Source organism: Castanea sativa, chromosome 6 (assembly GCF_040712315.1).
Source record: "Castanea sativa cultivar Marrone di Chiusa Pesio chromosome 6, ASM4071231v1".
NCBI lineage: Eukaryota > Viridiplantae > Streptophyta > Magnoliopsida > Fagales > Fagaceae > Castanea > Castanea sativa.
This window is the reverse complement of record NC_134018.1, coordinates 21,493,722-21,511,720: the sequence shown is the minus strand read 5'-3', so window position 1 is coordinate 21,511,720 and position 17,999 is coordinate 21,493,722. Positions and strand designations below refer to the sequence as shown.

Here is a 17,999-nt window from a genome sequence, read left to right as displayed (position 1 = left end):
TTTTGAAGATCGGTGATGTAAATTTATATCATATCATTATGAACTGTAAGCATTACAAAAATATACAAGAATTCTGATTTTTATCCCTTCCCTTCCCTTTGAATATTTTTATCTACATACATCTGAACAAGACCATTCTCACTCTTCACGTAAACTGCATCCGCTAAAATCTAATGCCAAAAATTTCTTATATTGCTCGCAATCATCGAGCTCCTATAACATTTCAAAGCCAGTCTTAGCTACACAAGCTTCTCTGGCTCAAGATTCGTTCACATCATCTTTCTGCCCCACAACTTCTATCCACTTTCCGAGAATATTGAACGATTTGAAAAATAGCCAAATCAAACCATCTCCAAAATTTTGATATTCCCTGTGGAATTTGCAGCAACTAAGGTTGAGGTCTGGCCACGCCAACAAACAGAAGAGATGAACTGTGCAGCATCATCCATTTCATGGCCGGAAAGTGGGTCTGTGTTGTGATACTTGAATGACAATGCTGGCATGGGGAAAGCTTTGTGGTAGATGAACACCTGAGCCATAAAGAATATGAACATAACTAGCTGTAAATTAGCAAAATTCAAGAGTAAACCGCATGGACAAGTATGTCTCTATTATTGGACTCACGCGATACATAAGAATATATAATTATTTTGTAATTGTGATATAATGTATAATTTCTTCTCTAAAATTTGTTAAAGATAATTTGTTCTCCAGGCCTAAAAATTAAATAATTTCTAAAATTATTTTTCATCTTTCTATTTCTATCAATATATAATTTTTTTATTTTATTTTGGGTGTGTTTGATTAATATTACTTCTTTATGAGGTGGTCCATATTCTTTGAAATTATGTTATATTGTGCTATATGTATATATTTTCTGTACAACTAAATTTTTTAAGTTTCAAATAAATTATTCAAATTCCTTATTTTCTTAACGAAGATTATCATGATAATTAAAACTCATAACATATTACTTTTTAATATTACTCAAATAATTGATAGGCACATAATTAATAGTAAAGATTGTGTTTCAATATAAATTCAAATTATATTCTTATATACTATCATCATAATGCAATAGGATAACATCTATGAAATCAAAGAAAAAATAATAATAGCTTAAAAATAAAAAACTAAATTGTATCAACCCAAAGTAGAGTTCTAAAGAACAAAAAAATTAATCAACCTAAAGTAGAGATGTAAGATAAAAAAAAATCCACCAAAAAATGAAAACATTTGAGAGAGAAAAAAATGTGAGAAAACTATGCATAGAATGGTAAAAAGAATTACAAATTTATAGTAGGTGAATGGGAATAAGAAGAGCCAGAAATAATGTAAGATAATGGGGTAGAGGAGGAGTGATATTAAGATAGTAGTGTGCAGACGGAAAGGTAAAAGAAAAGGAAAAAGTTAGAAGAAGTGTACAATAAGTTGGGAATTAATAAGTAGACAAAGAAATAAATAAGAGAGAGTGAGTTTGAAATAGGTGGTTACTCTCCTTTATATATATGAAAATGATTTTTTTTTTTTTTTGGAGAAAGTATGAAAAGAAAAATTGGTTACTCTCCTTTCATAGCAAAGAAAAAAGAGTCTTTTTTTTTTTTTTAACTTAGCATAATTATTAAAAAATCTTTTTTAAAAAAAAGACTAAAAATCTCAAAATACAAGTTTTTTCTCTTTTTGATTTTGATTTTCTTTCTATTTTGAAGACACTTCTTTTGTGGCCGGTGGAGGGGGAATAAAACCCGTATTAGCATCCAGAAAAATGATAGTTTGGTAGTAATTGGGAACAGAGAAGTGGAAATCTTGACAGAGAAACTGAGAGTATTGAGTTAGGTGTCACAGTTTGGAACAACTTCAATCTTCAATTGAGTAAGAACCCAATACCAATGCAACAGAAGCAAACAAGGTAGCATATACCGACCTAGTTAGTAGTTAGTATACGTGATCATGATTGATGCTTAGGCGTATATAGATTAGGAGCTGCAAAGTGGAAAGGTGACAAAATCCAACATATAATCGTTAGGGAAAACTTTTTTCACAAAGTGATAAGTAGTAAATTGTAGGTGAAAAAAAGAAAAAAAAGAAAAAAAAAGATGGCTCTATGTAAAAGTGATTGTTCACCACTCACAATCAACCACTTCATTAAGTTGTGGCAAAAGTTGTGTTCCTAGACTTATTGTTTCTTAAATAAAATGCCTCACTCTTCCCCTATTGTTTCAAACTTAATACAACTATTGAAGATAAATTTCTTATTACTTCACAAATTTATCTATTCAAGACTTATTGTGAAGTCCAAATTAAGTAAAGTCATGTGATTTTAAAGGTCTATTTATATGTGTCCTAGGGTTATTACAATTCTTAATTTGGATTGTTACTTAACAAGTTATGGTCATTTTCTAATTAATGGATAAAACTGTAATTTTAAAAATATTTCATGAATTTAAGAAATTATATTAAAAATTTGCTTGACTAAAGGATTTTCTAGGAGATCGTAAGAGTATTTTATTAGTTGCTAGTTCATTTTCTTATTAGGTTTTTAGTTTACAAATCAAAAACTAGGAGTTTAGTACAAGTATCAATCCTTATATATATTTGTAGTCAATGCACTTGAGGAATATATACAGTTGATTAGTAAAAATATTGAGTGTTTTCAATGTTTGGGCACTTTGGCCTCTTATTGTTCTTTTTCTCTCTACTCTTCTTTCTTTTCTTCTTCTCTTTCTTGTGGTATTGTTCACAACTACTATTTATACAACAATGAACACTATAAATATCTCTTTTTATTTTTTTCTTACAACCCCGACTTAAGTGCTTCCTATTACCTCTCAAAACCTAAAAGTAAAAACCTACGTGTTGTCTATCAAATTGTCATGCAGGAAGTGCAAAGAAAATTTTATTTAATTTTGGAAGCCAAATGTGTTTCTACTATTGGTCCATTGGATTTTATTTAAGTTCTTGTTAGTTAATTATCTTATGACTATTCTATTTAATTTCATAGAGTCAATAATTTGGTTTCCTAAGTCAAATATTGTATTGCTATGAAGACAAGTTTATAATGAATTAATTCAATGGGAATTGTTTCCAATGGTTTGGTGCTGATTTTAGTCAACCCTAGTGTTGATTCCTATGTTTTGATCCCACTAGGTGTTTTATAGAGTTCCTATTGTTATTTTTCTATTCACTTGTTCTTATTTTATATTAGCATAAGGCTATTCTTGAAATTGTGCTATATTGCTCTAAAGTCTGAACCTTTCCTCTCTCTGTCGCTCTCCATTATCCTCTTCCCCTCTATTCTCTCTCAACCCTAATTCTTCATATTTCATAATTCAACTTGGTATCAGAGCATCCCAATTCAACCCTAATAACCACTAAAAACATCTAGAAGTAGTTTTGAGATAACAAATGGTGCAGAACGTCAACACCGGTACGGACCTCCATCCGGAGACTACCTATTCTCTCATGATAATTATTGTGATTTTGTGAAAATTTCTGGAGCCATTTAGAGTGACTTTTGGGATCTGTAATTTTGGAGATTTTTTTGCTGTTTTTGTTGGGTTGTTGAAGTTTAACTTGTTTGGGGGATTGAGTTTTTGGAGTGGTTGGTTGCTATTTTGAATCTTTAGCTTAATATGACTAAAAGGAAAATTTTAAATATGTGCTAAGGGAAAAACATCATTTTTCAAGGATGATGATATGCCTAAATCTATTACTTCGAACAAATTGAATGGTACAAATTATCTTAGCTTGGGCACATGCTGTGAAAATCTTCTTACAGGAGAAACGAATGTTGAAATATTTGGTGGATAACCACCCCCCCTATACGAAAGATTCAACTTATGAGGACTGGATGAGTGGGGATTCAGTACTTATGGGATGTTGTGGCATATAATGGAACCTCACATTCCTACTACAGTTGAATTTTGTGACTTGTATAAGAAGATTTGGGACTTTACAGCAAGATCCTTTTTGCGTCAAAGCAATGTTTCTTGTGTTAATGAGAAAATTTTCACTACTAAGCAATTTGGAAAATGGTTGCCCTAGTACTGTAATACTCTAAAAAAATTAGTGGGATCCATTATTGCAGTATCAATCTTTTATTATTGATTGGAACAACAAAAGAATCGTTGGGAAAACTTCGTGATTGCTTCTTTGCCATCTGATTAAGACTCTGACTTACGTGCGTTCAAAGATCAAATCCTTGCTAGCAAAGATCAAATCCTTGCTAGCGAGACCTTACCTACCCCTACTAATGTCTACCTCAACTATCGTGCTCCTCTTGGGGACAAAACCCCACTATCACTTCCTTGGAGTCTTTTGCTTTAGTCTTCAGTAGTGGAGGTTGTGGTAATTCTTCCTGTGGTTTTTATGGTGGTTGTGGAGGCCTTGATTTTCATGGTGGTCGTTGTACTTATGGACATGGTGACAAGAAGTGTGATCATTGTGGCAATACCAATCATATTGAGCCTTATTGTTAGGTGAAATATGGCAAGCCAGATTATGTGAATCGGTCGTTAATGGTGCTACAAAGCCACAACCTACTTCTACTCCATCTAGGCACATCACTTCGAGTTTCAGTTCTTATAATGCACTCACTACTTAGCTTAGTCAGCACTTCCCTCTTCTTATGTTGCTACATTAGTTGATCCAAAGTAATGTTGCATTTGTGGCTCATTCCTCTCCATCCTGTTTCATTGATTCCGACGCTAACATATATCTAGTATACTATCTCTCTTCTTTAATGTACTTGCTATTGAAAATCATATTTTTTTAACTAATGGTTCTCTTTGATGTACTTGCTATTAAACATCACATTTTTTAACTAATGGTTCTTCTCGGCCTGTCTTCAAGAAAGGTTTGTTCTTCACCCCCACTAAGTCATTATCTCTACCATCTAACTGGAAAGCATGGGTGTGCCGATTGGGTCAGCGCACCCGAGTCCAGTACGCACAGATGCACTGTGCTACCATGGACACAGCTGCATGCGGATCCGTGACCGATTTTTTTTTTTTTTTTTTTCATTTTCTGATTCAGTCCGAAATAAGCCCCGAATCGGTCCAATATGGGCCGAAATAAGTGTTTAACAAAAGAATTGTCAAAACACACCGTTTTAACATCGTAGTTTAAAGAAAAATCCCTAAACTCATCTCAAACTCTCTTTGACTCTCTCCCGTCCCTTCTCCTCTCTCTCTCTCTCTCTAAACCACAGCTCTCCACTCCCTCCAACTCTCCTTTGCCTCACTGACCCAAGCTCATTCTCGCAGCTCTTCATAAAATCTCAAACCTTGGTCTCAAATTGGTATATGTTTACCATTATATGAAAAAATATGCTTAGCAATATATAGAAAATATAAATAAAAATATATTTAATAATTTATTAATAAACGTATCTTGCTACGTCCGCACCCAACTTTTTCAAAAATTACCGAGTCGCCCCACCACACCACACTTGCACCCATGCTTCCTAGCCATCTAGTCTTTTTGTCTCTTGTTCTCCCTTCAATTTGTTTTACGTTAGTCAATTGACTGAAGCCGTACATGTTCTATCACCTTTGATCCCACTTTGTGTGCTTTTCAGGAGCTTTAGATTAATAAGATGATTGGTCTAGGACATGAGAAAGGCGGGCTCTATTGTATGGATATTGATGATTCAGCCACCCCCATTTTTTAACTTTGAGTGCTACCGTGTCTCCTCTTCAATGGCATTTTCATTTGGGTCACTCCTTGGCCAAGCTCAAGTCTAACATTCCTGTATTATTATGTGCCCAGTCCAGAATGTGAAGCTTGTCAGTTAAGGAAGCATCATCGTAATTCATTTTCGAGTAGTAGTCATAATCATCAGTTTGAGTCTTTTGATGTAGTCCATACAGAAAGACGTATAGGGCCCTTCCCGCATTTCTACTTTGAATAGTTTTCTTTATCTTTCTTATCTTTGTGCACGCTTATTCTCTAATGATATGGTTGTTCTTTTATGAAAGAGACATCTGAATTTCCTTGTATTTTTTCCACATTCTATAATGAAATATATATTCAATTTACCATACACCTTAAGATTCTTTAATTTGATAATGCAACTGTTAAATTACTGATTCTCCCAAAAGCTTAAGCTTTTAGAAAATGGTAAATTTAATCATTTAACCATAAGTCTAACACTCCCCCTCACTTGTGAGCCTAAACTTTCACTTTATAAGTGGGGGCCCAACAAGTGGGAATTTAACTTTTTAAATGGAAGATAGAGTAAAACTAGAGATCTAACTCAGGATCTCCTGCTCTAATACTATGTTAAATTACCGATTATCCCAAAAACTTAAACTTTTAGGAAATGGTGAATTTCATCACTTAACCATAAGTTTAACAACAACAAAGTAAATGCAGTCTGTTATGCATTCCTTTTGTACCGATCATGGTATAATACACCAAACTATTTTTTCTCACACCTCTCAACAAATGGTGTGGCTAAACAAAAACATCATCATTTACTGGATGTTACTCGTACCTTGTTATTCCATATGCAATTACCAAAATCATATTTAGGGTGATGATTTTTTACTACCTGCTATCTTGATCAAGATAAGCAATCTCCTCGAGGTCGTAAGTGTATTTTCCTCAAAGGCTAATACTTAGAAGGGTTATTGTTGTAATAGTTTTGAGTTTCATCTAAATTTTGTGAGTGCTAATGTCACCTTTTTCAACTCCACCTCATTCACCTTATCAGTGTTTGTCTTCTAATCTCATCTCTAGTCATATGTCTTCTACACTTCCAATACCTTTATCTTCTTCCCCTCTTGCAAAAGCTTTGGCTTCCTAACCCAACCCTCCCTTAGAGGTTTATTGGCAATCTCAAGATAGGCGCATTGTGTCTTATAGCCCCTATGCTACATCTTCTGTTTGAGGAGGCTCCATCCATTTTTCTTTTAGAGTGATGATTTACCTATTGCTTTATGGTGAGGTAAACGTACTTGTACTCACCCAATTGCTAGTTTTTTTTTTCTTACTACAACCATGTTTCACATTGTCTACATTCATTTGCTTGTACTATGCCATCTATTTCTATTCCCTCATCTTATAAGTAGACCTTGTCTTCATCTAGATATAAACATGTTATGGATAAGGAAATGAGTGCTCTTTACAAGAATCAAACCTGCAGGCATATCGCTCTCTCCATGGAAGCAAATAGTAGGTTGTCGTTGGGTTTATAGTATCAAGTACCTCCATAATGGTTCTATTGAGTACCGTAAGGCATTGTTGGTTGCCAAAAGGTACACATTGACATATGGTGTTGACTTTCTAGAGACATTCCCTCCTATGGCATGTCTCAATTCAAATAAGATCCCACTCTCTATTGCAGTCAGTCACTTTTGGGCCTAAGTTGTGATGATGCGAAGAAAATCAGTAGACTGGATGCTTCGGACTTGACATGACTGCTTGCTTTTTCGATGGCTTGGAAAAGAAAGAAAAGCGATCAAAGATGACCAGGATTGCCAGCCAAGAACCCTCCGATGGCAAAGTTAGTCTTCTCTCTATATTTTCGGAGTTCCAACTTTTTGGGAAATATAAAGCGTACATTTTTCTAGTCTGAATGAGTGTTTATATAGTGTCCTAAGAACAGTTATTGGGCTTGTAACCTCCCTTGGATTTGAGGAGGTGCGAGGGTTCAAGGATAACTTCCACAACCGTTTAGGAGTTATATTTTCTCATATAACGGTCATCGGAAGTTATGCGTATGTTACAGAGTGGTGACATGTACTCAGGAATTCTGAAGTGTAAAGGGCTCGTCCAGGGGTCCTCTTGTGGACGAAACCCTTCAGAATGAGGTTGATAGCTTTCCTAGGACAAGTAGATGCGGTTGTGCCAAATTTGACTACGGGTGTGTTTTCGTCTATGGATGACCATGGACGTTAGCCTCGTCCTGGTGCCTTCTTTTGGACGACTGCTGGTGTCGATGACTATGGACGGTCTGGAGTACTTTATTTTTCTTCATTCCTCATCAAGTTGCATGGACATGGCAATTTTGGCCAAGTACCCGTGTCCAACATGGGTACTAGTAAGACACTCAAAATTCGTACCCAAGGAGTACCCTTTCTTTCTTTTCTTTTCTTTTTTTTGTCTTTTTTTTTTTCAATCTGGGTACAGCCCAGACACAGTTGCGACACTCCGGTATGTCCCAAACACGGCAAATCTATAAAAATAAAAAATAGAAAATAAATTGACATCTGGTCAACCATTCACTATTGATCTTGTTTTAAGCATAACAATCGACTAAAAGCCCTAAAACTCTGACTTGTGCCTCTCAGTTCTTTTGAGTTCTCTGAGACCAACGCCTCTCCTCCTTTCTGTGTTTCTAATCTGATCTGTGCTTTGAGAGCTTCGCCATAGATCGGCAACAACCAAACCACCTCCGGCAACCCAAAAGCTTCCTTTCTTCCTCCACGATTTCTATCTTCTTTAGATTTTGGGTTCTTTCTCTCTTGGTCTTTCAATGCTTTCATTTCTTAGTTTCTTTTTCTTTTTTTTTTGGTTTTACATGTCTAGCTCATGCGTGTTCTTTTATATGGGTTTAGTATTTATTTTCTTTGTTTGGTTTTGTACTTTTATATACCTTATGCGAGTTCTTTTATGAAAAATGTTAACCATTGCCCTAAGAGCATTGGTTTATGAGCTATTTTTAGAAACATTGTATTGGGAGAATAATAAAACAATAAATATTATTGACAAATTTTTATATTTCCCATGAAAGTAGTGTCAAAACTTTCCTATTATAGTTTATTAACAATTTCCCTAAGGATCTGTTAACATGATTCTTTATATGGGCTTGCTACTATTATTGTTTGGTGTTTGGTTTTATCTGCTTATGCATTTTCTATTATGGATTTAGCAATGGAACTTAGGAACTATTTGATTTGTTGTTTAGCATTTGTTATTTCATATTTTTGGGTTGTTATTGTACCTCTTTGCTGTTCTTACTTAATTTAAATCCTAAAATAAACATATATTATGTCTAAAAATATTTTAAAATATCTAAATATAAGTATTAATTAATTAATTTGTACCTCCAACATGTCGTACCGTTATTTTTCAAGAATTGCCGTACCCTCGTACCCGTCCTGTATCGATGTCAGTGCAACTTAGTTTTGGGCTTTGTATTAGCTTAATATCAAGAATGTTTTCCTTAATGGAGAACTTCAAGAGGAAGATATGTTGTTACTAGTAGTGAACACCTTGTTCAATGATTATGAAGGTGTGGTATGGTTTGAAGCAATCTCCTCGTGCCTTTTTTCATCAATTTAGGGTTGTTTTATTTGGGTATGGTTTCCAACGTTCTACTTTTGAACATTCTATCTTTGTTTTTCACTCTTCTGCTAACACTATTATTTTGATTGTTTATGTAGATGATATAGTGACTCCACTAGTATTGTTGATTTCACTAGAACCCAACATAATATGAATTGGGTTTAGTTTGAGTATTCTATATAAGCTAGTTATTCCACTTCTATAAAGACAAGTTTATGATGAATAAAATTGTAATTGGAACCTTTTCCAATGACTTGGTGCCACCCTAATTTTGAGCCCTAACCCTTTCTTCTACAACTCTAAACGCTAGATTCACAAATCCTAACTTTAACCCTTCACTATAACACGTGGACAAATTTCCTAATTTGTCCTACGTTAGAAATAAATGGGTTTTTCTGGTTCCAAGTGCCTTAACTTACAAATCTCTTCTCAAATTTTAACACAAATATAAAATTGGGAATTTCATAAAAGAAGAATAAACATTATCAAAAGCCATAAGAATTGCCCATCATGATGTATGGAGAGATGGGATGCTTATTGGGTGCTAAATCCTAACAACTTAGAAGCTAATTCCTAAGTTTTCTTGCTTGGCTGAGTATAGAGATATGACACACACATCATGCGAGCTTATGTGGATTAAGCATTTCCTTGAAGAATTAAAATTTGTTGTGAAGGTGCTTATGAAATTGCATTGTGATAGTCAAGCAGCAATTCACATTGCCTCCAATCCTATGTTCCATGAGCGAACCAAGCATATAGAAGTAGATCGTCATATTACTCGGCAGAAAGTAGAAGATGGTGTAATTGCTACTCCATATGATTCTACAAGAGTCCAAATTGCTGATATGTTTACCAAAGCTTTATGTAATGACTCAATTGGGTTTATTATGTAACAAGCTAGGATTGTATGATATATACTCTCCACCTTGAGGGGGAATGTTATGGGTATAAGCTAGGGGCAGAATAGTGATATCATTGTACTCCTTTATATATAAATAATATTTTATGTGTTAGGGTTAAGTTATCAAACCCTAAACACTTTTACTCTGATAACACGTGATACCTGATTTTTCTTTATTTAACATTTGGGTTATGCTTCCAACATCTACAATGGATGCTTTTTAGTTCATTTAACAAGCATCTAATATACTAATACTTGAGTTTTCTAGGAATCACTTGAGCAGTGATGCCAACTTCTTGTGTGATTTAATTGGACCATAACAAGTAAAGACAACTTCCCAGCCAAGAAAGATAAGGAAAAAACTCACCCTTGTCACAACATCAATGTGAAAAACCTAACAAAAACATAGATATCCCAAGATGATATGTTAAAAGTACCTCGTTTGTCTCTGAACCAGTAGCAATGTAACCATCAGAAACTGACAAACCCACAAAGTTCTGCAACAAGGAATAAAGTATCAAGTAACATCAGCAATAAACTTATATCAACCCTGGCATATTTCTACACATGATAGTATCACAATCTTGCATAATACATGCATGCATATATGGAAATGATAACCCAGAATAACTGTCACAGAAATAAACAACTATTATCACATGATAAGAGGTTCCTGTTACTAGAACTGCCATGGTGCCTATCCTAATGCCATTTCTATGGGATCCAAGGTGACATATGAGAACAAGACTTCAGTGGCTGACCGAGGTCCTTTAAACGTGTGCACGTTTTCCAAAAGATAATGTAGCTCTATAAATTTTCAGCCAATCATGGCTTGCCATATTAGCAAGACTCAACAGGTCCACATTACACTATATGACTAGGTCCAAGGGTTCACATCCCATCTAGAGCCCAGATTGATGCCTTGACTCATTTTGTATAGCCGTGGGTCCAAAGCAAGGCACAGGAAGCTAGAGAAAGCCAGCATTGGCAAGGGGAAGCATAATTACCACAAAGGAGATGGGATTTGTTCCAGATTCCCCATAGTTTTTGAAAGGGATGAGATTTATACTCTAGAGAAAATAGCTACAGTTGGAATATATTGTTTTTCTAAATGTGCAACCTCATGTTTTGCTTTCTTCTTGAACTTTCTTTTAATCAAGTATAGTGGTATCTTCATTCTCAACAATAGGCAATATATCTAACTCATCAACTGGCAGAATCGATTCTACTACACATGGTTCAGATATTTCACCTTGTTGTATAGGCTTTTTCATGGCTGCACAGGTGTTGAAGCAACATTTATTGGCACTGGTACCTCTATCTTAGCACAAGAACGTTGTGAAGATGCCAGGAGGAAGATGCCAGCAAAATCAGAACGTTGTGAAATCTGAACAGCCAGTGAGTGCAAAGTTCACAACTGAAGTTAGGAGCTGTGTTAACTGATGGCAGCACACAGGAACTAGGGTGGTGGGTTCGCCGACATAAGGAGGGTTGTCTCAGCTATTTGATGGGTTTCAGATAAGGCTTGATGGCTCGGTTGAATCACTTTGTGGCTGGGTAATCAATTTGTGGTTGAAGGGGTTGGTTTGTGTTTGTCATATATAGAGAACCTAGGAGTCAACATAAAGGCTTGCTTAAAGTTAGTGCTAAGTGAGAGAAAACCTCTACAAATCAACACCTAGGGTTGGCTGGAGTCAACACTAAAACATTGGGACAATTTCAAGAGGAATTTTATTCATCAAAATAATCCCACTTCCTAGGAGAACATTATTGTGCTTCTATAGTCTACTAAACATTAACTATATAGGAAACCTAATTCTATCTTATGTAGAAACCTAATTCTAAACAACTATTGAATTACAAAAATACAATTTACTTAAAAAATTAACAAAAACAACAAAGTCTCAGTCCAAAATTTTGGGGATCAGCTATAGACCCTTAACAGATTAGCTAGGGTCAGCAGCATGTATTCTTTTCCTCCATACTATTCTATTGAAGTCATACTCCGCATTACCTTTTTAATTGACATGTCCTTTTTTATTATTTCAACTAAAATTATTTTTGGTTTTCCTCTACCTTTTTTCGTTCCCTCAACAATTAACTTGAAAAATTAAATAACACTTAATTAAAATAAATGTCTTTGAGCCTTCCACATCATTTCTTTTTGCAAATAATACATCTATTCAGTAATGTACATACTCTATTTTTGACGCTCCTGTTCACATATGTTTGATAAAATGATGGAAGTTTTGAATCACAAGTCTTAGTGGTCAATGTTGGTGGGGAACCTTGAGGATTTCAGGAATTTCAGTGATAAGGTTGGTCAATAAAAATAAAATTTTAATTTGATTTCACCATTGTTGGTGTTATAGAACCAATAACTGATTAGAACACATGTTTTTATTTAATCTAAAGTGTTTTGAGTCCTTTTTTTCTTCTTCTATTATTCTCTAACTTGCTTGGACCAACTAACCATTTTGTAATAAAAAGAACAAGATACATCAATATACCATTTAAAATGAAACCAACCTTGACAAAATAGCATTGGAGAAAACAATATTTCAACATATATATAAATGTGGATGCCCAACATAACAAAGAGTTAGTGTACCTTTACATTCATGTGTCCTGTGAATGATTGAACCGGAGTATCGTTAACCCGAGATGTGCACATTGACAAATCCCAAAGCTTCAAAGTGTTATCCGTGGATGCAGAAACAATACTCGTTGCATCCACAAATTTGATGTAACTCACAGTTTTATTGTGTCCAATAAATGTGTACAGAGGAGTTTTCAAGTTACGGAGATCATAGTAATAAATTTTATGATCTGCTGAACCAAATGCAAGGGAGCGACTAGAATCCAAGGGAAACTGAACACAGCAGACATTCGCCTTTGTTTTGATGGTACCAATACTTACTCCCTGCATTAGCAACCCATGTAAGAAAAAAACTTATCATACATCCAGAAATAAATGTACACAGCATGCAATGATATGACTGCAGTACGTTTAGTTTCAAAGCTGATATCCACCAAGTGCAAAAATAGAATTGCCTGATTGATACTCCATAGCTTAACAGAACTGTCATCGCTCCCGCTGGCCAACATTGTTGGATCTGCTGATGAGTAGTCAATGGACCATACACGCCTCTCATGCTCTCTCATTTCCATTAGTGCTTGACTTCTTGTAACGTCCCATACCTGAAACATGATAAGCAACTGAGCCAATAGAAAACTTACAAATGGAAAGAAAAGTTTGGTACATGTGTTTAAACACATATTTTAAGTTTTTAAACAACATTACACATTTTCACACACTTTTTCACCCACACGTATTTCAAAAAATACAAACAACATTACTAGAATAACATTACTAAACAGGCCCTAAGGTTTTACCAACCTGCACAACACCTTCAAAGTTACTTGAAGCAATCTGGCTTTTGATGTAACTGTTCCAACATATACTGCTTAGCTTCGACCTACTAGCCATTTCAACTACAGGATAATGGATATCACGGTCTTCATTTATGATTGTGTCACATTCGAAAACTTTAATTTTCTTATTTACACCAGCTGTAGCAAAAAACTCTCCATCACGATCAAAACTGAGAGAGCATACTAGATTGGAAGAATTTAACAGATCCCCTTGCTTCAAGTCTGCTTTGACTTTTAACTTACTGAAAGATAGATACTTGCACAAACCTTCAAGGAATGGATTTATCCAACCTGTTTGTCTACCCTCACTGTACTGCTCTTTTGGTGCCAAATTATTAACAGAACTCCTTTCAGTTAAGACAATAGACCCCTTACCATCACTACTTATAGTTGAATGTCTAATCAGTGGTTTCCCTGACGGCTTGACAGGCCTGCATCTTGTCAAAAAGTAAGCAGCCTCCAGCTTCTTAAAGTTCTTCATTAACCGAGAACTTTTGGAAAGAAGGCTGCCAATATTTTCATTGAGTGTATCTGACTTTTGACCGTCATCTAGATTATCATCATATTCCTCGATGTTCTGAATCTGCATTCCTGGTCTAAATCGTTTTCTAGACCCAAAGCTGGTAGAATCACCACTATCAACAATGTTCATTGGTGGGAGACTTGACATTAAAAGATCATCCTTCACCATTTCTGGGCATGAGCCACCCTTCTTCTTAAGAAGTGCTTGCTGCTTCATAACTTCTTCAATATCAGCACACAAAAAAGAAATGGTATCTTGCAACTTATCAGCAGCTTCCTGTTTTCTTTGTTGTATAAGCAACAGGAATTCTAATAACAACTCCTGCTCCTCTATTCTTTCTCTCAGCTCAATTGCTGCTTCCCGTTCTTCCAAATCATCCCTTGGTTCATTAAGGAACTCACTCTGTAACAACTCGCTGTTACCCATGGCATAAAAAGTAAGAGTGTGAAACTTTGATCTCATAAATTTCAATTACTAAAAAAAAAAAAAGAGCCTTTATATGTCAGCATCATTCTTCTTTAACCATTAAGGATTCCATGACAATAATTCAATGGAAGAGGATACTTAGAAAGATATGATGGGATTTCTTAATTGCGACTGGCAAAATAAGTGAAAACTACATCAACTTTTTCAAGGAAAGAAACCAATAAAGTGATTATAATAAACCATCAACAGAAAGAGAGTTAAATATACAAAAAATTGGTCACTCCAAGAAACTGACGCAACTGAATGCATGTCAAATTAATTACAGTTTTTCAGATTATGTATGCAAAGATTTCAATTTGCTTGATTCTGCCTTCAACTGCAAGGCAGGCGTGGATACTTGATATTGTATAAAGGAGAGAGAATTATTTAATGTATAATCATTATCTTCCTCAAAATGGTCAATTATTGATCCAAATACAATCCAACGTGATCCATCTAAAACAATGTGTCAAGCAAACTGTCCTATAACTTCTAGTGATATTCATTTCAGAATTATCCCAAACATATAACTTATTCCCCCACAATCAAAAGCATAAATTTATTTTTACTCATACAACTCCACAAAATCGACAGATCAAAGGAAAAAAAAAAATTTTAAATCCAACTCCAGCCACATTTCTTCAGAGATTAATACATCAGTTTCCTTCATTTGTTATGTAAATATATTCTATAAATCATTAATATTTTTCTTGTTTTGTCCTCAGTATCTTGACCTATTTGAGAATTCTTCATGTAATCATATATATCTTTCAAGTCAAAGAAGAAATTACCCCATTTTTGGCCGACCACTAGCATCAGGATGTAGTAACCATAGGCAAAATGAAGCTTCTTTTGGCCACTTCAGCAACAGTTGAGGAGGAAGAACTCGATGTCTAAGACTTGACATAGTTCTGCTTTTTTCTTCTCTTGAGCTAAATGGGCAGAATAACTGGTTGCAAGTATAATTATCTCTTCAGTGTGCAGAAAATATAGAAACATAAAAGAGTTCTAGAAACTCTTACTTTTTAATAACAATATGAAATACATGAATCAAAAACTTAGAATCCTATTTTAATTTGAACATTTAATAGAGAATTTGAGAATATTTTCTAAGAACCTCAAACAGAAGAACCCCCAAACGATAAATGTCTGAAGCACAGGAACTTGGAGAACCTGCAACCTCCTCAGGACTAGTGTACCAATTGGTCTCCATGAGCAATATCTGTTTCATTGGAAATGGTTGCTTCTTTCCTTCTACTTCTTCAACTTCCCCCCGATCTTTTTCTTTATTTTCTTCGGTCACTTCTATTAATGCTAAACGTGCTGCATAGATGGAGCTTGACTGCATGCAAGTAGTCTCTGACAAAGCATTAGTTGGTGTCATCACTGATCGAAAATCTTCACTACCTAAGCCGCTTCTTTCTTGATGCTCATCATGGGGCAAGGAAGAGGATGAATTCTTAACCTCCACACTTCGGCTATTCGACCCTTCTTCCAAAGAATCAGAACCAGAATCCGAACAAGATGCCGACTCAATGAAAGAGACATGATTGAAAGAGGACATAACAAAGCAGGAAGGTCGGACATTATGAACAACAATCCCCTGTAAATGTGCTACATTAACTATCTCCACTATTTGCCTAAATATGTGTAAGCATTCAAAGACATCAACTGTTCTTTCTGGTTTGTCCAACCACTGCCTCAAACTAACGTCACCCCATTCTATGGCTCGGACAAAAGGGTCAACAGCTACCTCATCCTCACAAACTCCAGACAAACCACCCTGGTTTTTAAGATGATGATCAGTGTGTGCCAACACAACCCTACCTCTCTCTTTCCTAAACACAGAATCATTCGATGTATCACCAGACAAGCCAATTCTGTTGGCACTAAGAACCCTACGATTCCTATCTGAGACACCAGAACTATTTAATCCCCTAGAACTATCAGACCCTTGCCAAGCAGACTCAGATGAACCCTCCATAACTATCCAGCAAGAGCTGCATGAAGACCAGAAAATGCACATCCAAAAAATGGAGGATTTATCCCACTACTATGACACTCTCTCAGTTCCACCATTACCATTTCGAATCAAGAACTCGTTTTTGTTGGCCCAAGCATATAAAAACACATACCTTCTCATCAAGATCAACACTTTAGCTTGACAAACATATTGACAAATATCCTGCAGGGCAAAAAAAGTAGACAACCTCAGTATACAAAATTTCAGCTAAGGACAATAGCACATGCACCATTACCACCAACACAATTACTAAGCAATAATTGAACAAAAGTCTTAAAAAAAAAAAAACAAAAATAATTCACAACACCATTCATTCAAAACACATACTCACATCCACATATGCACCATTTCAAAGCAACAAACTACACAAGCACCACTACCAGCAAATTCCCATCAAAGAAAACTCAAAAAGAACTCTTTTTGAGCAAATAGAGAAAAACCCAACACCCATCAAGAGAGATAAGGAGAGAGAGAGAGAGAGGTTCCAGTACCACTACCACAATGAGAGAGTTCTCCAACTGTTTCTGCTAGGCCAACCTGAGATACAGAACCACACAACAAAACTTTATTTGCAACACTTTAAGACCACACAAAAAAAAAAAAAAAAAAAGTTTACACAACCTCATAAAGAAAAAAAACAGAAAAAAATTCCCCAACATTTTTACTTCACAAAGAAACAAAAAAACAAAAACAAAAAAAATCTCCCCACAAAAAACATAGACCGTTTGTGAATATACAATAAATAGAAAAAAACAGTTCCCCTTTAATTTCAGGGCCTTATTCTTTGTATCCTTATTGGGTCAATAAAATATATTGGTCTATTATTACTTTATTGCCTTTTTTGGTCTAAGTGACTATGCGAGGCCAATCTTTAGGAACACTTGTTCATTATCTTCCCGCTTTATTCCTAACTACATACGTGGCTAAACCATGGCCTGGAGCTAGTTTAGGAACAGTAGCAAGCATGTAAATCTCAAAAACTGTGGTGGACCATGGTATAGCATTTTTTTACAAGAAAAAATGACATGGGCTTTTGTAAAATAACCATTAAAAAATTGGTAACATAATGGTTGAATAAGTTGAACTTACTTTCCCAAAGCGGAAATATCATTCGGTTAGAATACAGAAACCCAGATCAAACAACTTGTTTAAAATTAAGTAAACATTAATCTAGTCCAATCAAGACGTGGGATCCAATATTAAAGACAAATGAATAGTGAAAGATTCACTGGGGTACGTTGATATGATAATTTTGTAATAAAATAATCTGCTTAATGTATCATTGTCATGAAAAAAGTGTGACCAAACAATGGAACCTAGCTTATAATTAATTATTTCTTTAATGATTTTTATATTAATTA

The 17,999-nt window shown here is 35.0% G+C and overlaps 1 protein-coding gene across 4 annotated transcripts; it reads right to left on the bottom strand.

Moving 5' to 3' along the window:
* Window positions 1-17,256, bottom strand: LOC142639114 (protein SPA1-RELATED 3). Of its 4 annotated transcripts, none has more exons than XR_012845128.1 (8): window positions 17,130-17,256; window positions 15,733-16,800; window positions 15,407-15,564; window positions 13,593-14,565; window positions 13,201-13,393; window positions 12,804-13,115; window positions 10,630-10,689; window positions 1-530 (listed from the first exon to the last, which is right to left on the bottom strand). XR_012845128.1 is itself a non-coding variant. In XM_075813211.1 (8 exons), exons 2-8 carry the CDS (start codon window positions 16,639-16,641, stop codon window positions 342-344), a joined length of 2,748 nt encoding a protein of 915 aa, XP_075669326.1. In that variant the 5' UTR covers window positions 16,642-16,800; window positions 17,130-17,256; the 3' UTR covers window positions 1-341. The 4 variants fall into 4 exon arrangements, 3 of the variants coding, with proteins under 3 accessions (XP_075669326.1, XP_075669327.1, XP_075669329.1); XM_075813211.1 differs by having other exon boundaries at window positions 13,247-13,393; XM_075813212.1 differs by having other exon boundaries at window positions 13,247-13,393; window positions 16,970-17,189.
* Between the last annotated feature and the right edge of the window lie 743 nt (window positions 17,257-17,999).